The sequence below is a fragment of the Leptopilina boulardi genome, unplaced genomic scaffold (assembly GCF_019393585.1).
Source record: "Leptopilina boulardi isolate dan_hultmark-lab unplaced genomic scaffold, ZJU_Lbou_2.1 LbouV2_392, whole genome shotgun sequence".
In the NCBI taxonomy this organism is placed as follows: Eukaryota; Metazoa; Arthropoda; class Insecta; order Hymenoptera; family Figitidae; genus Leptopilina; species Leptopilina boulardi.
The window spans coordinates 3782953-3810638 of record NW_026137965.1 but is presented as its reverse complement, the minus strand read 5'-3'; the positions used below and the strand labels follow the sequence as shown (position 1 = coordinate 3810638).

The window sequence follows — 27686 nt, the reverse complement described above, 5'->3', positions numbered from 1 at the left end:
CAAAAGAAAATCTTTATAAGGAAAAACACTAATAATAACTATTTTCTGAAACATCAGATTGGACCATTAGCCACAGAATCAGCCGTACGAGAATTCAATCAAATGGACATTTCTCAATCACATGGAAAATCTGTAAACAGAAAAAAAAATTGACTCATTAAAAAATTTAATATACACAACCAAATGTTGAATCCAAAAGTTAATCATTCATTATAAAATGTAAATAAATACAAAAAGTTAAAATTTATTTTTTAAATAATTAAAAAAAATCGAAGAAAAGTCGATTCCTTTTATATCGACAATTTAACGCTATAAAGTGCTGCTCCCTTTCTTTTACTTCTTCCACTGTACAGTAAATTCTCTACCGATAGGGAAGAAACCAGTCTCAAATACCAAGTTTTGGAAAAAAAATAATTGGAGACACGAATGCCCGCACTGATCACGTCAGTAGCAAAAGAGAAAAGAAGAAAATTAAAATCTTCGCCGAATAATATGAAAATTTTAAAATACATAAAAAAAATAATTTTCCATCGCCTATATTATGCATTTTTATTTTCATTACCATAAGAAACTAAATATAAATTATATAAACTAAATTCCCTATTTCAGTCGAGATGTTAACGTCACGGATGGTACCAAGATACATATATAGTCCCCTCCAATTTCCTCACGGTACCAGAGATACAAGTCCCCACTAAAATGCACCAGGTCTTCCAACGCAATCGACGGGCGGTGGTTGGTGGTTTTCGGTCCCAACCAACAGTCGTCTCAGTCATTATCGTGCCAGCACGACATTCGTTACTAACATAACATTTATTTATCTATCACTCGTGTTTTTTTTTATTTGTTACGCGCACTTAATGAAATTTTGTTTACAAAGTGAAAAAGAACCAATAAATTTTCTTTATTTTCTTCTATTTTTTTTAACCTAAAAAATGTGATGAGTGTAAATTCCAAACAGAATTTACCGGAAAGAAATTTCCGCTTAAATACTTAAAAAAAAGAATTTATTTACGAAATGACGCATCTTCAACAGATAATCGACGAAAATATAACATGATAGAACTATGGATTGTCTTCTATTTGCAAAATTAAATGTCAATTTTCATGTGTGAATCTACAGGTGTTGAAGAAAACCAGTTCTTTATATATAGTGACAGGCTGGTTGTCTTCACAAGAATAAGATAGTATATTTTTATTGGTGTGAAAGTTAAACGAAAAAAAAAAAAAAAAATTTATCATGAAAAGGACAATTATTCGAGGGACATCCCTGGCGATGTTGTCAAATACATGGTGGTTACTTGTTATTCTCGGTGTCAGAGAGGTAATTATTATTATCTTTATGAAAATTAATATATAATTTTTTTACAAACTAAAAAATTATATTTATTAGCATTTAAATGATACTGAAATCAGTATAACTGTATAACAATAATAATAATAATAATAATAATAATAAACTAATCATTTTTTACTGATAATAATTATCCTACAAAAACGAGTTTTATAAGCAAAGTAAATATGAACAATTATTATTTAAATATAAAGTATAATTATATTCATAAAATCATATTATCTAGTTTTAGATATATATTTGCTTTTGTAAATTGAGAAACGTTCGGCTATCTTTAATGACTGAGGCTTTTAGAGAAATTATAAAAAATAAGTATAATCAATGAAGCATAGAAAATAACGAGATGTCGACTTATGCAAACAATCCTCGGCTAAAAATTATTATACACTCTTCGTAAAAATATATTAAATAGTAATATTATTGATTACTAATTATCAATTAATAGATTATTAGTAATTTAATTTATAGTAATAAAAATAAAAGTATATAATAAAAATTATATACAATAATTTTAATTATTACTAATAATAATAAATTACTAATAATAATTAACAGTAATTAAAATTAGTAATTAAAATAAAAGTAATAAATATATACAACAATAAAAATAATATAATAAACAATTTTACCACTACTTATAATTTATTATATTTTTTATTTTTAACCATTTATTATAATTTCAATGTATTTAATTATTATAAACTATTATTTAATTATTCTTGATAAAGAAGAAAAATTGACAAATTGTTGAAATAATTTTTGGACAAGGAACATAAATCAGCCTTATTATTATTATTGTTATTATTATGATTATTATTATTTTAATAATTATTATTTAACAGTTGAATAATTATAAAAATCATGATGAGATTCAAAATATTTTTGTATACTTAAAAAATTGAAAGATTTTTTTTTTTTTTTTTTTTTGAATAAAAGAACGGATTATGTTATTGAATTTACACCTGAGGGTATATAAAAGTGTCTGATTAATCGTGACGAATGCCGGGCCTTATATAAAAAGAAAGAAGAAAAAAAAAACAGGTCTACATCTTCGTCTCCTTTTTTATATATATGTATATACATTTATGCTCGCGACTACCTAAAATGTACAATACCTCATTAGATAACATTATGCCTACGCTATTTCTGTCCTCCACCCACGGTTAATGATATATATTTCGATTTCTCATAAATGTTACGAAACATTAAAACATCCTTGACGCTAAAATTTTCTATCGATAAAATGCAACTTTTGCAAGGTTATATCTCTCTCTCTGAATTAATAACTATTTTACTTTTCTGGGAACATAAAAACACCTACACTACGAGTAAAATATATATATATATCTATAACAGTGAAAAAAGTATTTTTTGGCAATAAAATTTTGTTTTTTTTTAATATTTGGATAAAAATAATGTTTTTTGAATATGGAAAATTTTCGAAATAGGACAAAAATAGATTTACCGATATGAAAATCGGATAATAATAAAAGAAAATATTAAAATTAATTTTTGAGGTTCTTTTTCAATAATGAGAAAGAATTTTATTACAAGTAAGTGGAATTAGGACAATTCTATGGTGCATATGCTATTTTTCTTTTTTTTTTCTATGCTAAGCTATTTTTTTTAAATCTAATTAACCGTGATTCCATTGGCAAAATCACCTACTACAAAAAAATAACATGAAGTTGTTGAAGTAAATTATAGCACACATTGCTCCAGGAGAAAAAAAAACCGAAATTAACCGTTGCTTCAACTATACATTATTATATTTCAAAATAGCAAAATTATATTAATTAAATCATAATATTATTACAATTTTTCAATTTTTTTTTTCTAATTACGTATGTACTAATTACAGCCTATGGGTTATTGATTTATTATAGATTGTTGAGGGTGTATGTAACGAAAACAATCAAACGTTACTATGCCAAGGTAAAAAGAAGCTGTTATTTACAATACTGATCATTACCCAGTGAATGAAAATTTATGCATTTATAATACGTGTGTACAATTTTTAAACGATTCGATAATATTTTAATTTAAAAATTTATTAAAAATATAGTATTTAATTAAAAGTATAGCATTTAATTTAAAATATATCGTATACTTTAAAATTAAAAATTGTATAATATGCATCATGGAAAAAAATCTTTATCTGGAACAGCGATATGTTTCACTGAAACAGCGAAAGTATTAGCTATTCTAGAGAAACATATAGCTGTTCCAGATAAAGCCTTTTTTACGTGATCCAGAGAAATATTTTACTGGCGTTTATTTGAAACAAATAAAATTGATTTGAAACAAAAATATATTTATATTTCTAAGCCTAATAACTTTTCATTTGTTTTAAATAAAAAAAAAAATTTATTTAGCACAAATAAAATTTTATTTATCGAAAATAAAACTTTAATTTAGCTCAAATAAATATTTATTTGGCTCTGAGACAAATATATCTTTTCTCTATGTTGAACTTTGCAATGTTTAAATAAAAAAAAAAATAAATTAAAAATACAAATGATGTTAACCAATTATTGATGATGCAATAACAATGATGTTTCAATAATTATTAACTTTGAACAATAATGAATGGAAAAATTAAACGTTAGTATTATACAAACAATGAAAGTTTTGATGAGAGTTCAAAATAAATGGTATTTTTATCTTATGGGTTTAACCATTAATTAATAATTCAATTGATAATTTTAATTATAGGTGAGATTAATTTACGTTACCTAATTATTATTTAATAATAGGTTTCATAATTTGATTAATAGTTTTAATCAATAATACTACAGAGAATATAAATTATTAATACTAAAATATATAAAAAATTATGAAATATTATAAAATACAAGTATTATATTATACAAGTAAACGAAGAAATTTAACAAAAAAATAGTACAAATTTTACATTTTTAACATAATTTAAGCATTTACATCACATTTTAGTGTAAGTTATCTATACACATTTATTAATTTTTTTTTTTTATCTAAAACCATAAAATTTAAAATAGAAAAACAATTTATCATTTAAGATAAATATAACGGAAAAAATTTAATACCCAAGTTGAGAAATACAACCTGCATTATTGTAAAGAATAAAGAATGTTTTTTTTTTTTTATCAAAACATTGCAAATTTCATTTCATCTATGCATAAAATACTTCCAAAGTAAAAGTTCACTTCTTTTTATCTTCCACAGTAGATAATATATTACAAAATACTATTTTTTCCATAGTATTTTTTTTTTTTGCATTATACATTTTGTGCTATATTTTTTTTTTCGCATAAATAAACCGCCATTGATTTATGTCTTAACCCAAGTTTACAGCCATAATAAATTGGCTCAACTTGACGTTTTAGCAAATTGGCTGAAATTTAGTTAAACTTTGTCAAAAACAAGTTTTGCAAATTTAGCCGCGCGACAATCGCACACACACGAATTGAAACTATAATATATCTCAACAAGTTTGCAACAAGCATTGCTGCTTTCACAAAGTCTTACACACGTACGTAATAGACATTCCTTCCTTCTTGAAATTGAAAGTGTGACGAACTTGTACGCAAGTTTCTTGGGCACGCATGATACGTGTGCGATTGTGTAGGACGATAGAATGTGAATAGTATATACACATTTTAATCATGTCATTGTTCATTTTAATATGTGTACGTTTATATAATATAACATGTAACTACAACAACAACATGTCTAAATATTTCAGCACGTATACATTATGTTGTGGGATATATATTTATTAAAAATAAAAAAAAAAAAAGGAGAAAAACTATTGCAAGCAAAGATCGAGAGAACAACCAAACGGTTCCCTGCTATGGTGAATGTCGTGATTTATGTTCGTGGTATTCCCCATGGCGACCTCGAGACGAAATCACCTCATGAAGTGGGCCTCTTCATGAGCAAGACTTTAAAATTCTCCAACCTTTTAAAGGTGTTTTACAGTTGCAACTTCTTTTAGAATTTTAAATTAAAGACTTATTTTTGCAATTTTAACTCGCAATAAAATTAGAATAATGAAGTATAATTATATATAGATGGAAATATATTTTTATTTCCTTTTTTTAGAATATTTGAAAACATGTTTTTATGGAATATTAGAGGAATATTCATGTGAAATAACTACTTCTTTATTGAGACAATAATTTAAAAAATAATAAAAATAAAATAAATAAAAATTAAATTAACCAATTTAATTTTTTTCTTATTTTAATAAGATGCAAATTTTTCGAATTTTAAAATTTTTCACTTTTACCAAAATTTTTAAACAAAATACGTCATTTTTTATTATACAATGTAAAAATTTTCTTCAGCTCTTTTTTATTTCAATTATTTAACAAATTGTTAACTAAAATTCTCCCCTAAATTAATTATTTTCAATAATTTTAATGAAATTCTTCACAAATTCAATTGGATTTATTTCAATAAATAAATAAATAATAAATATTGAAACTATTTTTCAATTAAAAATTTTATATAAAAATTCCAACAGGCCCAACCAAAAATTTCAGTATTATACCAGAGTTAACTACTGGCGCAGTACTGGTTCAGTATTGGCTGCCGAGACTGGACCGATATTAAGCCAGTACTGGCTCATAATCGATTTTCTTTTTGATTAATACTAGTTTACAAAAAGTTCTAGAGTGAAGCTGATGAATCTTTTTGTTTAAATAGTTTGTTTATAAACATTTTTTCACTTTGATTTTATTTTTGAAAATTAAAAGGTATTTTATTTTGCTTTTTTGTGGGTAAAATTATTTAAACAAAAAGTTTTCTGAGACTAATTCCAAAACATTTTGCAAGTTTTGGCAAATAAAAAATCTGGCAAATAAAATTTACAAAAATTTCAATTCAAAATCACTTGAAATTCAATTATTTTTAAGAATTTTAATTTTAAACCATCTGAAATTTATAATTATTGTAAAATTTATAATTATTTCTAAAAAATTTCAATGTAAAACTTACTGAAATTTTTTTTACTTCTAAAAATTTCAATTAAAAAAAAATGTTATCTTAAATGTTAAATTATTATCAACCAATAATTTTCATCAAATTCATTGAAAATTGAATTATTTTAATCAATTTTAATAATTAAAAATTGTGTAAAATTTATTTAGGGTCAACTGGGGTAAATCCGAACGCTTTTAGTAAGTTTCAACAATAACATAAGTTTTTTCTTTAAAAAAAAAATACTTCCGGTATTCTGGTGCATGAAGTTGTTACTTTACTTCCATAGAACAATTTTATGGGGTAGAAAAAATTTTTGATAAATTACAATCGCAGGAAACTTAGCGTTCGTATTTACCTCGATACTTTGCAACTTTCCTAAAATATGGGGGTAAATACGAACGCCACTGTATTTCAGAAAAATCTTAGGGAAAATAAATTTAAAGTATTGCAATTGTTAAACTTATATAAAAACTCAAAAAAAAATACGATAATAAACCTATTATGTAATAATGCATCATATATAAATACAAAAATCAAACAGGTTAAAAATTAAAATGCATTACACAATTAAAACCTTCAATAACTTTATCAAATCATAACGGATTTTTGCAAAACTTGGTACAGAAAGTATTTTGGAGTGATTGAATGTAAATACAAAAATAAAAGTCAAATTTTTTAAATTCAAAATGGCGTACTTTCCTAAAACTTATTTTTAAAAATGATCAAATTTGCTAATCCTGAAACCCCCCGAGTAACAATTTTCGAGCGAATCCAATGAATTTTTTAATTCTCGTCCGCCATTTTGAATTTTGAAAAACTGACTTCAAATTGGTAATTAGCGACCCCAAAAACCGTAGAATACCAAATTTTATTAAGATCCTGTAAAACTTTTTTCAACAAACCATTTGGCAAAAAAAAGTGGAACACTCCTTCGAGAGAACAGAGATTAAGTTTCTGCTTATTAATTACTAACGAGGATACGTATAGAAAGAAAAACTTTTTTCTATGTACTTTTATAATGTTAAAATAATAGTGTAATCAAATAAAAACAATTTTGTGTGGCTTTGATGTAAAAAAAAATTATTAAAAATACCGTTCGGATTTACCCCAGTTTTCCAATTTTTTTGGGTAAATACGAACGGTCTGATATTATTAATAAAATTTTACAGAAGGCAAAAATCAAAAATAGTTTCTGTTCTAGTATTCATAACAAACAATTATAAATAATAAAATGAATTTTTAGCTTCTTTTTCTTCAAATACGAGACAAAATACTGAAAGAGTGTCATCTTTGATTTTCAATCTTTTTTGCAATACTTGTTATCTTTGTTTATGCTGTTGCTAATTAACAAACAAAAAATGGGATAATACTTAGAATCTCTTCAAGAGGATCTGAGGTAAAAATTCTCATATCGAACTTATTTTTAAAAATTTTAATTAAGCTGAAATAATTAGCGTTCGGATTTACCCCCCGTTCGGATTTACCCCGACTGACCCTATTCACAAATATTTAAAAAAAATCCATCAATTTAAATTTTCCAAAATTTTAATTTTAAATCTTTTCAAAACTTATAAATTACTTCTAAAAATTTTAATTTAAAACCCCATAAAATTAAATTATTTCTAAAATTTTCAATATAAAAAATTCAATTCTAAAAATTTAGAGATAAAAATTTAATAATTGAAAAAAAATTAATTATTATTTAAAAAAAAAAATTTAACTTAAATTAATTGTTAAATTATAATCAAACAATAATTTTTATTACATTCTTCAATAATTGAATTATTTAAATTTTTATGAAAAATTATGTAAAATTTATTTATTATCTGAAAGATTTAGTTGTATAATTTAAAAAAATATATATATTTTGAGTCAAAATTTCTTGTCAAATAATAATTATTTAAAATTTTTTTATTTTTTCTTAAAAAGTTATGTAACAATCGTATTTTTTTTATAGACAATAGCTTCTTTTTCTCTTTGAAAGATTCTTTACATTTCTGATTTTGTGTTTTTGTTAAATAATAGTTTATTTAAAAAATATTAAAAATTAAAAATTTTATTTGTTTATTAACATTTGAAGAAAATATTGTTAATAAAATTCAACGAATGTAGAAAATCTTTCAAAGAGCAAATTCAGCTATTGTTTGTAAAAATTTGATAAAAATTTCTATTGTCTACACCTTCTTTAAACACAAAATATAAAAAACGTGAAATTATTATTTAACAACAAATTTTTGCGTAAAATAATTTTTTTTGAAAATTATACTTTTAAAATTTGATAAAAAATTCAATCCGAGGGCTGAACAACAATATCAAAAAAATATTTTCTTTTCATAATAAAATATTTTATTCGTAAAAATATTTCAAACTTTTCTTTTGTCATTCTTGTCACAAAACTGTCTGGATATAAAATTTCCGTTTCACGATGGCAGTTTCCTATTTTTAGACACAAAATTTATATAATTTTTTTTCCCCGGATACTCTCGAGTCCCCCGCAGGAAATACACGTTTTTCTTAATTGGCTAAATAGCCCTTATAACACCTTGTCATCGTCGGAACCAGTTTTATGGAAACAAACGCGTAAACTCACAAGTGAGTCAACTCGAAACTTGTTTGAAATTTTCAAAAAAAGAAAAATAAAAATTTATACTTTTATTTAAAAAAAAAAAAAATAGTAATAATCTGCCTCTTGGGGAATATTGATCTATATACATATGTATGTAAAACACCTAGTAAAATACTCGTAAAAGTGTATCTATACTTTTGAAAAGTATATATATGTATATATATGGAATATTGAAAATGAGTAGTAATTTAACAATTACCGCGAAGACTATTTTACTAAAATCAAATTATGTTTTACTATCATCTAGAAATTGTGCACTTCCGACCCACCAGTGCATCTCGATTAAAGAAATCATCGAAGCCACACCTATACAGATAGGTATTCCAGAGCGAATACCGGTATCGAATCGCTAAATAATCCCGTTCAACGGTATTATGTTCATCCTGCCTTTTCTATCTGTTGTAATATTCACCTGTTCAAATATACGTTTACCTACATTGATATGAAATCGCGCTTTATAAAATCTTAAGTCATATCTTTTCATTATATAACTTTGTGTACATTTTTTTTGATCGTTGGTTTTTTCGAATAGTATCCGAAAACAAAATTTTATTCAATTTTGAGGTACAGTGGAACCTCGATTATCCGAACCTCTATTATCCGAACCCTCTATTATCCGAGCCAAAAAACATTTTATCCGAACTTCTATTATCCGAACTATTTTTTGGTCTCCCGAATTTTAAATTTTATTTTATTTATTTTATCATTCATATTTTCGCATCTAAAAAACGAATAGTTGCTATCTTTCAAAGCAAAATATATTATTAATTAATATATATTTACATATATATATATATATACTTATGTATATTTAAAACATATATATAAAGTTAAATATATAGTTCAACTGTACATTTTTTTTACTTTAATTATAAAAAAAAATTAAAATCTCTATTATCCGAATTTTCGATTATCCGAACCCGACCTTGCCTAGATTAGTTCGGATAATCGAGGTTCCACTGTATATGCAAAAAGAAATTAACAAAATATCAAATCGGGTAAATAATTAATTTTTTAGATGAAAAAAGGAATTAAAAAAAGATTTTAAAAAAGGAAAATTTTGTTAAGTCGTACAATAGTAACAAATGTAACTTTTTCTCTTAATAAATGGACCTCTAACGATTGTCTATATTTACGCGTTCAGTTTGCAAATGATCAACTTCTTTTTCAAACTCATTCGCATCTAACTCAGAAAGCGTAACGAGACATATATATTTTATTTAGCGTTTAGCTATTAAAACATGTTTGATATCCGTTAATTTAGAGATCAAGTTAAACACAGACAAAGAAAATGAAAGTGTAGGTATATAATTTAAATTAGATTTCTAATGAGAGTGTCACGGAAATTAACAATTTCAAATATTACAAAAATTAAAAGATTTTTATAAAATTAAATTTAAAAAAAAAAATATTATTAATAACCTAATTAAAAAAGGAACCATAATTAACAAATTTTCAATTGTATACAATGAAAAGAATTTATTTGATTCAAATAATCGATTACTTGACAAATTATTAAATAAATACACTGAAAAAAAATTTATTTGATTCAAATACTCGTTTACTTGACTATTATCAAATAAATATTTACTTGAACCAAACAATTTTTATTTGAATTAAATAAATTCGTACCAATGATTTCTCTATTTGAAACAAATATTATTTAATTAAATAAAAATTATTTGGTTCAAGTAAATATTTATTTCATAATAGTAAACGATTATTTGAATCAAATAATTTTTTTTTCAGTATATATAGTTATAGTTTGAACTCTACACGGAAAAAATATTTCAGTGAAAAGTTTCAGTGGAACAGCGATATATTTCACTAAAACAGGGAAAGTTTTCGTTATTCTAAATAAACATATCGCTGTTGCAGGTAAATTTTTTTTTCCTTTACCCTAAAAAAAGTAATCTTGATTCTAACGAATTCCTCTTAATTTGATGCATATTTTCCTCTTATATATATTGTATCAAAAGTAATAGTCTTCATTTGAGAGGATTTTCCTCTCGCATATAATTTGACAATTATGGTTATAAACTGATAAAGAAAAGCTATTATCATGCACTAAATTAAATATCTTTAATTAAATATTAAATATAATTAATGATTTATAGTTAATTACTTACATTAATTAATAGATTTGTTTATTTATTTAACTTTAATTCAATGTTTTTGACATCAGAACCTTAAAAAAATTGTTTTGTTTTATTATTAGTCATCAAAGAATATAAATATTCTACATTCAAGTGGAATACTTTTGTTTTAAGAGGAAAAATTGAGAGGATATTAGAAGAGGATTTTTCCTCTAAATATGAGATTACTTTTTTCAGGGTGTTGTATAATTAAAAAATCTAAAATATTAATTACTCTAATATTCAAATTAAGTCAAATTTCAAATTATGAGAAAAAGAACATACAAATAAAATAAAAAGTATATACTCTCTAAATTTTAATTGAAAGAAAACTTTTTTTTCCGTCTAACAATATATTCCGCATTTTTGATCTATTAGAAGATATGAAATTAATTTGATTCAACGACGTGTAAAGTTATTAGGAGTCATTAAACGATATTGGTATATATATATATATATATATATATATATGTAGTATATATATCGGTCTCTTTTATATTGCTCAAATTATGTTAATTAAGAAACGAACCAATTTTTATACGATATCATCTAATTAAGCAAATTATCTTCTCTCAATTTATGAGTGAAAGCGAGAAAAAATGCATTAATATTATGAATATATTTAATCTATATATATAAAAGAGACAAAGGAAAAAGTCAAAGAAAAAACAATGTCGTCGATTCACATACCTGTCGAATACGTGACGTACAATTTAATGAATGACTAGATTAAGATTAAGGCTACTTCAACTTTTATACTATGCATAAATAGGAATTCTTTCTACCGTCTAAAATACCGTTTTTACGAGTTCTACTTTTTTTTACGACGCACACAAAATTCTGCAATACATTATTTTCATACCAGTGTCTTGGACAAGAATGCATATTTAATATGTATAATATATTTATAGAAAGTGAAATTAATGGTGATATTTATACGCCTCTAATAACCGGTATTTACATAAATATATATGATAAAATATATTATTTCAATAATTTATTTATGTGTTTTTTTTTTTTTTTTTTTTTGCACGAAATTTTGTATTTATTGAAACAATAATCATTAGAGGCGCATTGGTAGGTTTTTAATTATTTCGAGGAATAAATTTAATAATATAATAGTCAGACACGCACATATATGATGCTGTAAAAAAAAGCCGAGAGGTTACTTTAAAATGCAAGAGGCTCCTGGAGATGCGAGACCAACGATGCCGAACTCGAAAGCCGTGTTATTGACCCCTCAACGAAACTTTCCTGAGACTTACGCGGGCTTGATATATATATTCATTGATTCACTTTTTTTTAAACACAAATTTATTTTCACTATTTCAATAATAATAAAAATCCCCCATAAAATCAGAAAAAAATTTGGTTCATATAAATTATTTTTTTTTTTTTTGGATCAAGTTTATATTTGCCTCAAACATATTTTGATTTCAAGAAATGAAAAAAATAGTATTGAATCAACAAAACCCATTTGATTCAAAATTTTTATCCAAAAAAATTTTACTAATAATTAAGAAAATGACAAGTAAATGATTTTCTTGAATTAATGATATATACTTTTTTTTCACTGTACAAAATCAAGTCTTAATTAATAATTTACCGTAAATGCAGATATAAAAACAAATTTCAATCAAATTTTTCAACTTTCCAATATTATATAAAATAGTAAATTTTTATTTTTATAAATTTAATCATTTAGATATATTTTTCCAAACTCAAGATTTTTTTTTATAAAACTAATCCACTTAATAATTATCTAAATTTCATATATAAAATCTACATTCAAAATATCCTAAATTTTACATAACGCAAGTTGGAATATATTATATATATATATAGAGTGCAATGTGATAAAGGTTTTGGTGACGCTTTAATACATTTCAGAAGTCCAGCCTTACATAAGGCTATAATTATAAATCTCTTCGAGAAAGTTTGTTGGGCATTTTAAAACCAGTTTTATCGACAGCACAGCAAAAAAGCAAAAATTTTAAATGTTTCGACTCGACTTTCATTATAACCATTCGCAAAAAAAAAGAGAAAAAAAAATGCACACAGTTTAGGCCAGATAATCGCCTTCCTTTTTCATTGTGGCAGTCTGCCAAACCCAAGTCATTTCAAAGAACCATCCATCAAATTGAATTAACTTTTCAACTTTTCCTCAAGAATTGTAATTGAAACCAAAACCTAGAATTAACTACTATAGCGAAAAAGGAATGAAACTTAATTTCCTTCAGATATAAGTGCCGAAATACAAATTCAAAAACTAAAACGGAAAAAAATAAAATCTAAAAATAAGAAAAAATGCAAAAATTAATTTTACATTTTATTTTCAATTTATGAATATTCATGTTAAAAAAAGGCGATTTTTTTTTATTTGAGAATCGATTTACATTCCAAGTCGAAAAAAAAATTTAATTTCTAATAAATTTAATTACATAGTTACCAATTATTTTATTTCAAAAATAATTATTTTAACGGGTTTTAAATTCAAATATTTATAAATAATTGAATTTCAAAAGATTTCGAATTGACATTTTTGAAAATTTCAGGGTTGCCACAAAAATTGTATTTTTTCCGATTTTCAGTTAGAATTTAAATTATTTCCCTAACCCTAACGAAAATATTTCAAGAGATTTTCATTTATAATAAATTAAGACAATTTTTAGAAGCAAAAGTCTGAATCAAAGATTTTAAAAATGATAATTTTAATAGAATTTTTAAAAATTATGCACCTGAAATTCTGAATGTTCAAATGAAGGAATAAATTATTTCCTATTTTTTTAATTTCAAAATTTAATTATAAAATATTGTTTTCTGTATTAAAAAATAAATTAATAATTTATTAAATGTTTAATTTACTTTTTTTTTATTCCTGTAGTAATTTTTCGAAATAAATAATAATTTCCTTCATTTGAGCGTTCAGAACTTCAGGAACATTAAAATTTTGATTTTTTCTAGTCAGGGTGTCTAAACAAGGATTGAGAAAAAAATTCCCTAACTTTTCCCTGACTACTCCCTGACATTTTTTAATTTTTCATTGACTTTTTAATAACCTTATTTCTGCTTTCTTTGGACAAAAATATGGTTACTGACATAATAAATTAATTTCTAATAGTAGTAACAAATAGTAATAAAAACCATTCCAGTTTTTTTTAGATTAAAAAATTTTTAAATTCAAAAAAATTTTAATTTTTGTAGAAATTTACAGAAATTTTCCCTTACTTTGAATGAAATTTTCTGAAATTCCCTGACTTTTCCCTGACTTTCCCTAACCGTTAGAAACCCTGTTTAATGATTGTGTAAGATTTTTTTAAAAATCTGGCAAATAAAATTTACAAATATTTCAATTCAAAATCACTTGAAATTCAATTATTTTTAAAAATTTTAATTTAAAGTCTTCTGAAATTTATAATTATTGTAAAATTTTTAATTATTTCTAAAAAATTTCAATGTAAAACTTACTCAAATTTTTTTTACTTCTAAAAATTTCAATTTAAAAAAAATGTTATCTTAAATGTTAAATTATTATCAACCAATAATTTTCATCAAATTCATTGAAAATTGAATTATTTTAATCAATTTTAATAATTAAAAATTGTGTAAAATTTATTTATTCACAAATATTTAAAAAAATCCAGCAATTAATATTTTCGAAAATTTTAATTTTAAATCTTTTCAACTTATAAATTACTTCTAAAAATTTTTGATTTAAAACCCCCCTAAAATTAAATTCTAAAATTTTCAATATAAAAAATTCAATTCTAAAAATTTAGAGATAAAAATTTAATTGAAAAAAAAATTTATTTTTTAAAATAAATTATTATTTAAAAAAAAATTTAACTTAAATTAATTGTTAAATTATTATCAAACAATAATTTTCATTACATTCTTCAATAATTGAATTATTTAAATTTTTATGAAAACTTAAATTTATAAACACCATTCAAGTTTCTATAGATTAAAAAATTTTTTAATTCACAAAAAATTTTAATTTTTGTAGAAATTTACAGAAATTTCCCTCACTTTGAATGAAATTTTCTGAAATTCCCTGACTTTTCCCTGACCAACAAAATTCCCTGACTTTCCCTGACCGTTAGACGCCCTGCTAGTATTTTTCATAAAATTCCCTGATTTCTTTGACACTGATTTTAATTGATTAAGATTTTTTAAATTTCTGTGAATAATTAAATTTTACAGAGCTTTTAATTACAAATAATTTTAATTGATTTTTTTCAAAGAACTGGATAAAAATTACTGATTGAAATTAATATTATAATTGTTAAATTATTAGGTTTTTGATTTTAAATAATTGAATTTCAAGTAATTTTGAAATTAAATTTTCGGTATGAAAATGATTTCTGAATTATTATTTCTGAAATTTTCTTTTAGAATTTTCAAACAAATTAATGATTATTTTAACATATTTAATTGAAAAATATTTGATTCAGATAATTGAATTTTTGAAGAATTTTCTTTAATTACTGAAGTAATTCAATTCAATTAATTATTGAAAATAATTAATTTAGCGAAGAATTATAGTTAAAAATTTATTAAGTAATTATAAATTTTGTATAAAGTTGCATTGTATTTATGCTATAAAAAAAAATCGTATTTTATTTAAAAATTTTGTAAAAAATGTTATAAGAAATGTCGTAAAATTCGCAGCGTATGATAAAATAAATCGAAAAAAGTCGAAAATTAAAAAAAAAAATTTGGAAAAAGTCGAAAAATATCGTTCAATCCAAGGCCTTTATTGATAAATAGTGACCAATAGTGTATGTACTATTATTCCATCTACCTCTCAATTTATCATGAATTCACCTATACACAACACTAAAAAAAAAAAAAATGACAAATGACTGTTTCTGTCTATGTGTTTATATATTTATCAACTTCCTTTTGACTCTTAAACAAACGTTCCTGTACCGTTTCATAATCCCACGCAAAAACACTTATCCCATTACCCACCCAAGGAACAGTAAGAATTTCCTCGACAATAATATTCTCAATGTTTATATTTCACCCTCCGATGCTTAGGAAAAAAAAAAGAAAAAAAAAAAGATTATAAACAAAACAATATAGAAATTAGAATTAGAACAATATTTGTTAAGAGAAAAAAAAGTGTGTAATATATAGAAGATTGCATATAAATTTAAATGAGATGCGAATTGACGGGACTTTTTTTTTCTGTTATGTCAGTTACAGGTCAGCGGACAATTGCTGGACACAGAATTCCAACCAACAGTGACGGCAACATGTAAAGCTGGTCATATGACCATTCATGTAAATCTAAATCAAAGTTTTGTGGGTGCTGTTCATGCTCGAGATTTTCGAACACCACAATGTATGGTTCCAGGAAATGGATCGAATCACGCCACTCTTGGAATAAATCTTTTTGCCAGTAAAGGCTCGCCGGATTATTGTGGCGTTCTTGTTAATAATGTACGTATATGACGCGTTTTCTAAACTCTATGAATCATCATTGTATAAAATTATCTCTTCACTGTATTACGAAGGATAGAAAATTTTTTTAACTCTACGATTTTGAAGATGAAATTTTTCTAGAATTTCTAATTTAATTTTTTTTTCAGCACACGGAAGAAAGATCAGTTCCTATAGCAGTAAGAATACATGGAACATTAGAATTAGCAGATGATAAATTTTACGTGATTACTTGTGGCAAGGCGGGATTTAAAAATGCCAAGTGAGTTAAAATTTTTTTAAAATATATATATTTTTATTTACTTTTGCTGATGACAAAGGTAAATAGAACGTAAACTAACTGGACATTTTTTTTTTTTTTTAAGAAAAAAGAAGTAAATTGGTAGTTTTGTAGCGCAAAACCCATCAATATAATTTCCAATGAATACGAAATGAATCACTAACATCTTTCTATTCCTTTTAATGATCCCTCGACCGCTTACTCACATTCTCGCGATCGTAGGAATTAAGTATATATCTATATATGTACTATATATATATAAAACGAACCTCGGAAAGTATCTTGTGTGTCTACATATATACACACACAAATAGATTTATGGCGAATTATTTTCTCTATGCAGGTTACCGATGCGTAAACCTCGTGAGTAAACAGCTAACACATATCGTGAATAGAAAACGATGATTCTGAACGCGCTCTGTTCCTATTCACTGACTCTCAGAAAATCCAAAATTCTAAAGATACTTGGAATTTCATACTCCATGTGTATAGAAAATTTTTATAAATATATGTATATATATATACGTTATTTTACTTTGAGAGCATACCCATTAGCATTCCAATTTTGTATAAACAGTTAAATACCTTCCTAATTAATATTTCATTTTATTTTACTTTCATTTCATTCATATTTTTTTTATAATTATAATGATTTCCCTATACAACAGTATCATCTCCCACGATTAGTTTTCATTTATTTTATAATTTAATGTCACATTTCATTTGAATTTTCCAAGAAATATTTCTTCTCAAATTTTAGATTCTGATTTAGAACTGATTTTCCGAATACCAATCATTTTTTTAGAAAAAAAATGAACGCTAACAATAAAATTTCATTTGAATATGGGGCATTCTATGGAAAATTTTCATTGAAAATTTTTTTTTGTCCGAAACATTTTTTTTCGAAATCAATATGAAAAATAAGGAAATACGTATTTTTTTATTTTTTTTGTTTGATGAAAATGAAGGAAGTTATGATTTTTTTGAAATTTAACGTCAACGATGGAAGTGTGTTTTTGGGACATTTTTTAATCTATTGTACTAATAAATTAAAAATTATGCTATATATATGAAATTTGTTCATTTTTTCTCAAATTTTTCAAATATGTGCTCAAAAATAACGTACCTATAACAGAAGCAACAAAAAAGTTGAAATTAAACTTATAAAGTGAGTTTTCTCAAAAGAGACACTTTCGATTTTTAATTTTTTTTTTTTTTTGCATTACAATCTCTGATGATTTTACTATTTACAATTTTTAAGCTTGACGCAACGATTTTTAGTATGTTTTTATGAAAATTAAAAAAAAAACAAATGAATGTTAATGGAAAAAGGTTATATTTGTAGAAAAAATGCTTCAATTCTGTGAGCCGTACTAAAAAAATTATAAATAGTAATTTAAAAACTAAAAATACCACTTTCGCAGATAGGGGAAAAAATTCTTCAATCATCAGAGATTGTAATGCAAAAAAAAAAAAAAATTAAAAATCGAAAGTGTCTCTTTTGAGAAAACTCACTTTATAAGTTTAATTTCAACTTTTTTGTTGCTTCTGTTATAGGTACGTTATTTTTGAGCACATATTTGAAAAATTTGAGAAAAAATGAACAAATTTCATATATAGCATAATTTTTTAATTTATTAGTACAATAGATTAAAAAATGTTCCAAAAACACACTTTCTTCGTTGACGTTAAATTTCAAAAAATCAAAACTTTATTCATTTTCATCAAATAAAAAAATTAAAAAATACGTATTTCCTCATTTTTCATATTGATTTCGAAAAAAAAATGTTTCGGAAAAAAAAAATTTTTCAATGAAAATTTCCCATAGAATGCCCCATATTTATTTATATAATTAAATTTAATCTAACCACTTAGGGATAAACGAACACAATTTTTTTTTTTAATCTTAAAATTTTATCTCTGAAGATTAAAATAGATGATGACGATAAAATTGTGAAAAATACTAATAGGACAATGATTTTTAGAAATGAGACTTCTTTGGTCTCTCTACGACTTCTGGATGGAACTCGTCGGATTCAAACTGCCTATATTGGTCAGAATTACACTCTTCAGGCAGAAATCTCACGACCCGATGGTAATATCAATTAATTGTGCAAATTATTGTTTACAGAATTTTTTCCTAATTATTTCCTTTTTCTAAAATTTTAATATTTGAAAATTTTCAATATGAAAATATTTAATACAAAATTTTTAATCTATTTAATAGTTCTAATTAAATATTACTATAATAATAATATTACTAATATTCTAAATGGAATACTCAGAAAAAATTTTGTTTCAATCAAATATACCACTTTTTTGGATTAACACAATTTTTTCATTATTTCAAGCAAAATTTGTTTGAAATCAAATATATATATTTATTTGGCGACGCATGATTATTCTATAAAAATCATTAGTTTGACTTTTTTCAATTTGTAATTTTTTTAAAATCTCCATTTTTAATGGAAGATTTATTTTTGTTCGAAAAAAAAGAAATCACTTACCAATCGCGAATTCCCATATCCAAACAATGACAGCATTAAACCAGGTCTGAAAAGCTTCTCCTTCTATTTCTGCTGAGAACTTCGAGAGCTGCCTGAAAAAATTTTAAAAAATTGAAAAAAATGCTACAACTAAATTTTTTCTAATAAAATTGTTCCAATAAAATAAACAATAAAATATTTACCTTAATAACAAATTTTCAGCTTCAAGGAGAGTCTCAAAACTAAATAGCCCTCGGAGATCCCTACTTTCAAGTTAAATTTCCATTCAAAAAATGTGAAAAATAACCGTAAAAATAGACCGAGTTCTAAAAAGTCTGCAACTCCAGTGGAGAATTCCGTGTCTTTCAAGATAACCCTTTTTTACTCTCGCCCTTATCTTTGAAGGACGTGATAAACCATCAATAATAGAATCTGCAAAAAGAAATTTGGTTGTTAACAAATTTTTTTCTGAGTGTAAAATTTCCGAAATTATTAGTGAAGTATTCTTTATTATAGTATATAGAGTATTTATTATTATAGAGAATATTATTTGAAAATTTCGCATTAATTTATTAACGAAAAAAAGCAAAATAGAGTAGTAAAAATTTGAGAGAAGAAATAACTGTAAAATTAACAGTAACCACGATTTATTATTTGGAAAAACTATTGGCACATACATATAGAACAGCTAAAAGAAGAAGCTGCAATGCAACGGGCTTGTTTCTCTTTTCGCATATTAAATTAAGCGAATCCATAATATACTTTCTCACCTCTCAATATATATACTACATTGGAAAAAGAGAGAAAGAGTAATTTTATATTGTACATTGAATGCGCACAATATTCAACTGTTATTTTACGTTACAGGAATGCATGGTATACGCGTCAAGAATTGTTTTGCTTTCAACAAAAAGAACGATTCCCAAGGTCTGCTAGACGATAAAGGGTATGTCAATCTTTAAATTTCTGTAATTAATTCAATATATATATATATATATATTTAAGGAATTTACTTTCAATATTAACATTGTTTATAAAAATATATTAAATTAATGCAATTAGAAAATAATTGTATAAAATGCGCGAGAGAATTAAAGAAATTAAATAAAATTGAAGACAACATTTATAATCTCATTGAGAATTTCACTGAGAATTATTGGAATTTATTTCCTATAGAGAATGTTATTTAAATAACATGCTATAATGATTAATTTTATTTGAAATATTTTATTAGCAAATATTAAAATTCGATTGGATTTCAATTTTTTTGCTATAGAGAAACAAAAAAATTCAGCTACAGAAAAATATTTTGACATTTATTTGAACCAAATAAAATTTAGTTCAAGCCAATAAAAATATGTCTCTCAAAGCCTAATATATTTTTTATGTTTTAAGTAAAAAAAAATTTATTTAGCACAAATAAAATTTTATTTAGCGCCAAAAAAAATTTTTATTTAACACAAATAAAATTTATTTGAAATATTTGACTCTGAGATAAATATATATTTTTTCTCTATGTGGATACAAATTTTAATTTCCTGTCAAAGTAAATTTCGATATTATTAATAATTTATTATTTTTTTAAACTAATATATTGTTGTTTTAAATTTGAAAGGTGTCCAATAATAGAGAAAAAACAAGTGATGACGAAATTCATATACGATCGAAACACGGGATTTGCCGAAGCAACCTTGTTCTCAATGTTCAGATTTCCAGACAGTAGTACACAAGTTCATTTTCAATGCGACATCGCAGTCTGTAAAGGTTAGTCAAGTTATACAATATTCATAACATTAAAAAAAATATATATTATCGCATAACTTAACACAATGTTGATTTCAATATACACACAATTTTTTTTTCCTGAATAGAATGCGCGCAAATGAAAGTTATAATATATACTACCGGCGGGAAAAGAATGCCGAGATTTTAATGAGTGGAGGAGGATAAGATAATAATCATATTTCCTATCACAATTTAATGCAATTTAATACTCGTTTATTAAAATGAAAATTATTATGCAATATTAAAAAAAAAAAATAATTTCTCATTGAAATAAAAAAAAGAATTTCTTTTGTAAAAATAAATTATGTTAAAAAAATTCTTTTGTAAAAAAAATTATTTTAAATAATTTTTTTTTAAATAAATTATTACATAATAATAAAATGCTTGGTCTGTCCTTCTGTCCTAACTTGAAGTTGGCTTTTTCTGATTTCACGTGTTTTTTTGAATAGTAATTTTATGACATGTCAAATTTTGACAATTCTTTTTCTCAATTTTGCCAAAGTTGTATTATTGTGTTTCCAAATTTCGGAATAAGTTTCTTTAAAATTCCAAATTCGAAAATTCAATTCACGAAGCTGAAGTACATAACGTTTATCAACGAAATTTTTTTTAAAGTTGTATATTGATTCAAAAATTGTGTACAAATACAAAAAATGTATGATGAGAAATTAGATGCGCCAGGAAATTTCGTACAAGATAGTAATTTGAAAAAAATTTATTTTTAAAAATTTATTTTTAAGCTACCAGAGGCCAACGAATACCTATTAAATATTAATTATAAAAACACAGGCCTCGAATCAACTTAAAGACACAAAAAGTAGTTTTAATCGATTTATATTCCAAAAAAAAGTGGATTTGTCTTTTGTTTTAACAAAAATATTTTACAGATTTTTAAATAAAAAATTTTTTTTTTAATAATAATCCTTTTCGAAGGGTTAAAGTTGAAATTTTTAGAAATAATTAAATTTCAAAAGATGTTGTTAATTTTCAAACAATTATTAAATTTTACAGAACTAAAAGTAATTTATCAAACAATTTTTTGAAAACATTTTTTTAAATTTAATTGAATTTTCAAAGATTTAAAATTAAAATTTTTGAAATTAATTGAAACTTTAAGTGTTTTGTAATTAAAATTTTAGATGATTTCACTAAAAATTTATTAGAAAATGCGGACAAAATACAATAATTTGAAAATCATTTTTAATTGAAAAATGGTTTCAGATAGTTGAAATTTCAAAGAATATTATTAAAATAGTTAAAAATAATTGAATTTCCTTAGAGTTATAATTGAAATTATTAAATTTAAAAAACAAATTTTCGATGGAAAATTTTAGATGCTTTTAAATTCAAATTATTGAAAATTCAATTAATTTTGAATTCAAATTTTTGAGAATAATTAAATTTTATTTGATTTTAAATTTGGAAAATAATTGAATTTCAATTCATTTTAAATTGAAAATTTTGGGAAATAATTGAATTTTAATTGAAATTTTGGATAATAATTTAATTGAAGTTCATTTTTGATTGAAAAATTGGATAATTAATTTTGAATAGAAATTTTAGAAAATAATTGAATTTTATTTCATTTTAAATTAAAAACTTGGTAAATAATTAAATTTTAAATTGAAAATTTTGGATAATTATTGGATTTTTAATTGATTTTGAATTAAAATTTCGGGTAATAATTGAATTTTAGTTTATTTTGAATTGAAAGTTTTAAAAAATAATTCAATTTTATTGTGATATTTTTTTTTTAAATTATAAACAATTGTTAAATTTCATAAAAATTTTAATTGAAAAATAATTTTGATATAATTGAATTTGTAATGTATTTCATTAAAATTATTAAAAATAATTAATTTAGTGAAGAATCATTTTAGTTCAAAATTTGTTAAATAATTGAATTGAAGAAGATCTACATTTTATACCAAAAAAATGTATTTTATTTACATTCTTTTTCAAATTAAAAAAAAATGTCACATTTTATTAAAATAAGTCGATAAAAGTCGTATTTTTGAAAAAAGTCGGAAAAAGTCGTATAATCCGAGGCCTGTAAACGTATAATTTTCATTATCATCATTTAATATGTAATAATATTCTATTAAATTAAATTATTATTAATAATATTAATCTTTAATTTCTTTATAACAAACAATTAAATACTCAATTTGACGCGCGTTTAATTTTGCTAGTTTTAAATAAATTATGTTAAATAAATTATTTTGTAAAAAAAATGTTAAATACAAAATTCAGATTCATCTAATCGAAAGTGATACCAAATCGCGATCATCAGACATCGCCCCTGCAACGATATAGCAATCTCTGTATATAAATGTCGATTATGAAAAATGCAAGTCTCTTTGTCGTCTTTGTTGTGTTTTAACTGTCTTATCTTATAGGACCTATACAGTATTGTATTCAGAATTGAATACACACTGTTGCGAATAGCGTATAATAAAACTGGTCTCTGAAGAGGAACATGAGGTTATACCATCTTGTGGCATTGCTTGTGTCTAAGAAAAGCCGGTCCGAGATTCTGTATAGAAGCAGACATTAATTTCTACCTATCGGATTTTGTTAAAACAAGTTTCAACTGGGGGTAGAAATTGACCTTGCTTACACCAAGCTACAAACATTCTCTCTCTATCCTCTTTTTTTTCTCTCTCTCTCTCTATCTCATATACACAAACACACATACACGACAAACCAAATCCAAGTTCACCATCTTTCTTGAGAGCTTTTTACACATTATACCCTATGCGTGCAAACAAGTGATCAAATTATTCCTAGACATATATCTTACACGTTTAAAAAGATTATTACACTATGTATATTTTAGATTAAATATTTTCCCCCTATTTTACAATTAAGATAACATACATTCTAACCCATTGAATTCCTTTTTCAAAAAAATTGATTCCAAAAGATTGAAAAAAATAGGTTTCGGTAAAAAAAAATACATTTATGTGGCTGTAAAAGCAATAGTGAACTTCTATGTACTTGTAAGAAATGAAAAATGACGAGTGTACATTCCAAGGTTACAAAAGAGGTTGGTAACAAAAGCCCTTTGGTAAATAAAATTTATGTCTGTCTGACCTTCAAGATATGAATATTACATTCACAATTACTATGTCAATGACCCTTATTTTCTATAATAATTTCGAAAATAAATTAATATAGAAAAAATATGAAAATGAATCTCACTTCCAAACAGGAACTAAAAAAGATTCATGAAAATTAAATTTGCAATCTGAAAGAGTTTTGTTTATATTTATCTATTTTAAATACAGGAACTTGCGCAACTCCCGTTTGTGAAGGAGATGATGAGTTTTTAATAAAAGGATTCAACAAAGGACAAAATACTGCAGACGAAGATGCAGTCCTTGTCGCAAGTACGAGTGTCTTTGTCCTTGAACCTGGAGAACCACCTGGTGAGATTTTTTTTTTCTCTATATTATTCATATGCATAAAAATATAAATACACAAGCCTAAAGAAAGTAACTAAAAAAAATTCTCCTAACAGCATTTTTGAAAGCACAAACAGAACCGTTTTTATTATATAAATACTTGCAATTAAAAAATAAGACCCAAAAATCAATATTAAAAATATTCCTTAAAAATAAATAGCTTGCCCTATTATCTGTTTTTTTTAAATTATTTACTTATAAAAAAAAGTTCGTTTGACTTTTTTTAAAATTTGTAATTTTTAAAAGTCTACATTTTTAATGGAAGAAGATTTATTTTTGTACGAAAAAAAACATCACTTACCGATCGCAAATTCCCATATCGAAACAATGACAGCATTAAACCTGGTCTGAAAAGCTTCCATAGACTTCTGCTTTTCCTCCTTTTCTTTCTGCTGAGAACTTAGAGAGCTGCCTGAAAAAAATTGAAAAACAAAATTAATTAAATAAAAAATAAAACAAAAAATTTCGCTAACGAACAACTCTACATTAGAAAAAAAAATTGATTATTGAATTAAATATTAATTATAAAAACTGAAAACCCCGGTATAAAGAGATTTTAAACTGTTTTTTCTTAGCAAATAAAAAAATTTTATTTTTGCGCAAAATTCAAGATTGCAATTAAAATTAATATTGAGAGAGTAGGCAAATAGATAATTTAATATAATAATAATTAGAAAAAAATTATTAATTAGAAAAGTATTGAAAAATATATTATCACTTCATTATACTTAAAAAAGACCAAACTCACCAGTTACAAATTCAAAATGTCCTAGAATGTCCAAATAACAGCAATTGACAGGTCTAAATAGCTGCTGTACACTTCTTTTACTTTTATAAAAAACTGACAGGAGAGCTGTACCTAAAAATTGAAAAATAATTTAAATAAACGCCAACAATAAATTAAGAAAATAAGATTAATCCTTCAATTATTTAAATTTAACGAAGCTGAAGTACGCAACGTTTATGATAAACGATTTTAAAGAAAAAAATTTGTAAAATGGAAAATTCTATAATTTTTTGCCTAAAAAATATATCTTGTAGTTTTCATTAGTCAACAAATTATAAAAAAAATATTTTTTAGGCAAAAAATTAGAGAATTTTTCATTTTAAAAATTATTTCTTTAAAAATCGTTTATCATAAACGTTGTGTACTTCAGCTTCGTTAAATTTAACCTTCAATTATTTAAATTTAAATTACGTCACAAACTTAAAAAAAATTTCGTACTAATGTCTGATTCGCGAAACTCAACACTGGAATAAAAATAGATAATTACCCGATTTCAGAAAATCGTTTACTTACATTGAAATTCACCGGAAATAGATACTACGATTAATTAATCGCGAAAAAACGAAAATGCAGCAATTTGAAAATTAACGTTGCGATTAAAAAAAATACAAATAATCGTTAGCACCATTAAAATTCAATATATAGCAGCAATTTGGAAACTAATGTTGCGATTATAAGAAGAAATTTATAAAAATAATCGTTTACATCATTGAAATACACTGAAAATATAATTAGTCACGAAAATTCAGCAATTTGAAAACTAACGTTATAATAAAAAATACAGAAATAATCGTTTAAACCTTTGATAATCACAGAAATTGTTACTTCCGTTTACTAGTCGTGAAAATTGGCAATTCACACCATCGAAAAATTCGTTAATTTGATATGAAAAACTAAACCGTATAAAATCCTAAAATTGACCTTGTGAATAATACAAGCTAAGATTTATTGCATCAAAAACACTTGTTTACCAGTCGCAAAAATGAAATTACAAAATTTATACGTAAACACTTCCGTTTACGAATCGGGAAAATTCACACTAACCGCAATAAAAAAAATACAAAGCCACTATTGTTCAGTTAATAAAAACAAAACATTGAATTTATCCTTAAAACTAACCAGTCTTGAAGGATAAATACAAGTAAGGTAGCGATCAGAATTTCAAATAAAAATTTGCCTTAACAATTAAAGCAGCAATTGTATCTTTTAACAGGTTTATTTTTCCTGTATTTACCCTTCGAAGAAAATAACCTAAAAGACATAATGTAAATTCAGTAAAGAGGGAATAAGCAGAAACGAAACAGAAACATGGCCACCTTGTTATTTTCGTCTCCACTACTTCCCCTATAAACAAATCTAATTTTTTATACTCACACTTCGAAGACCAAACGACGACTGACGCTCCGGCGGGAGTAGCTCTCCCCACTACTAACATCGTCCAGTCTTTTCGGTTTCTATTGGCTAGCGCGGAACGTTCCACCTTACGTGTTGCTAACTGAGCAAAATTGAAGCAGCGCGCATGCGCCGTATTCCCATTTATGGCAGTATAACTGTTATAAAAGATTTAAAAATGTTTTTTTCTTATCAACCATAAAACAAAATTCAAGATTTTGAAAGAGCTTTAGAATAATGAATACAGGGATTGCCATCCATGTGATTCTCGAAGTGGGAGGAGGGTCAAGCTATTTAAGAGGAAAAAATGGCGCTAATGTACAGAATAGTCCATTATATGAGGGGAGGGGGGTATAATTTCAAAAAAATGGATATGGCTCTTTGAGAGATTAGGTAAATGAATAATTAATTAGAAATTACGTTCAAAGGTTATGGAAATCAATAATTGAAAATATATTTTTAACGATATTAACGAAAAATCATATACCAAACTCACCAGTCATGAATTCAGATTTCTTAGGAACGTCCAAACAATAGTAGAGCTTGATTGGATTAAGTTTCCCCTTCCGTTTAATCGCGAAAATGGGATTAAATTAGAGGAAAGAGGGTCAGCTATTGGTAACAACCTGTAAAAGAAAAGAGAGTAATTGAGTAAAAAATTGAAATAGCAACATGGCGAGGTTAATAATTTCAACTGGTCCCTCTACAGACCAGGCTTCTTCTTCCATACTCACCCTTTGAAGACCAAACGACGACTGACGCTCCGGCGGGAGTCGCTCCCCCCACTACTACCACCGTCCCAACTCTTTTCGATTTCTATTGGCTGACGCTGACCAATGAGAAACGCGCCTGCGTATCGGAGTCGAATTGACCACACGCGCATGCGCTCTATCGATCCTTTCGATATATCGATATCAGCCCTCTGGTGGACATTTTTAGAAACAATTTTGATTTTATTTTT

General features: G+C 24.6%; 2 protein-coding genes across 4 annotated transcripts in view; one reads left to right on the top strand and one right to left on the bottom strand.

The window, feature by feature from the left end:
- On the bottom strand, window positions 1-27604 carry LOC127288603 (uncharacterized). Of its 3 annotated transcripts, XM_051316152.1 has the most exons (8): window positions 27460-27601; window positions 27222-27351; window positions 26708-26883; window positions 25295-25405; window positions 24848-24958; window positions 19498-19726; window positions 19316-19407; window positions 1-130 (listed from the first exon to the last, which is right to left on the bottom strand). In XM_051316152.1, the coding sequence occupies exons 3-6, from the start codon at window positions 26766-26768 to the stop codon at window positions 19581-19583; spliced, it is 429 nt and encodes a 142-aa protein (XP_051172109.1). In that variant the 5' UTR covers window positions 26769-26883; window positions 27222-27351; window positions 27460-27601; the 3' UTR covers window positions 1-130; window positions 19316-19407; window positions 19498-19580. The 3 variants fall into 3 exon arrangements, with proteins under 3 accessions (XP_051172109.1, XP_051172108.1, XP_051172110.1); XM_051316151.1 differs by having other exon boundaries at window positions 27222-27604; XM_051316153.1 differs by lacking the exon at window positions 19498-19726 and having other exon boundaries at window positions 27222-27600.
- The window catches only part of LOC127288602 (uncharacterized), a 31852-nt gene continuing 4878 nt past the window's right edge, over window positions 713-27686 (top strand). Inside the window, exons 1-7 of the mRNA XM_051316150.1 lie at window positions 713-1324; window positions 16286-16528; window positions 16678-16790; window positions 18794-18903; window positions 20162-20240; window positions 20910-21058; window positions 24370-24510. Coding sequence (XP_051172107.1) covers window positions 1241-1324; window positions 16286-16528; window positions 16678-16790; window positions 18794-18903; window positions 20162-20240; window positions 20910-21058; window positions 24370-24510 — 919 coding nt within the window. The 5' untranslated portion in view covers window positions 713-1240. The remainder of the gene's footprint in view (window positions 1325-16285; window positions 16529-16677; window positions 16791-18793; window positions 18904-20161; window positions 20241-20909; window positions 21059-24369; window positions 24511-27686) is intronic.

Excerpts from the sequence above, each read along its gene's own strand:
- LOC127288603 (XM_051316151.1), bottom strand. The coding sequence starts at position 26,768 with ATGTTAGTAGTGGGGAGAGCTACTCCCGCCGGAGCGTCAGTCGTCGTT. Across the intron at positions 25,406-26,707 it reads CGTCGTTTGGTCTTCGAAGT|GTACAGCTCTCCTGTCAGTT; the intron begins GTGAGTATAAAA and ends TTCAATTTTTAG. Across the intron at positions 24,959-25,294 it reads ACATTTTGAATTTGTAACTG|GCAGCTCTCTAAGTTCTCAG; the intron begins GTGAGTTTGGTC and ends AATTTTTTTCAG.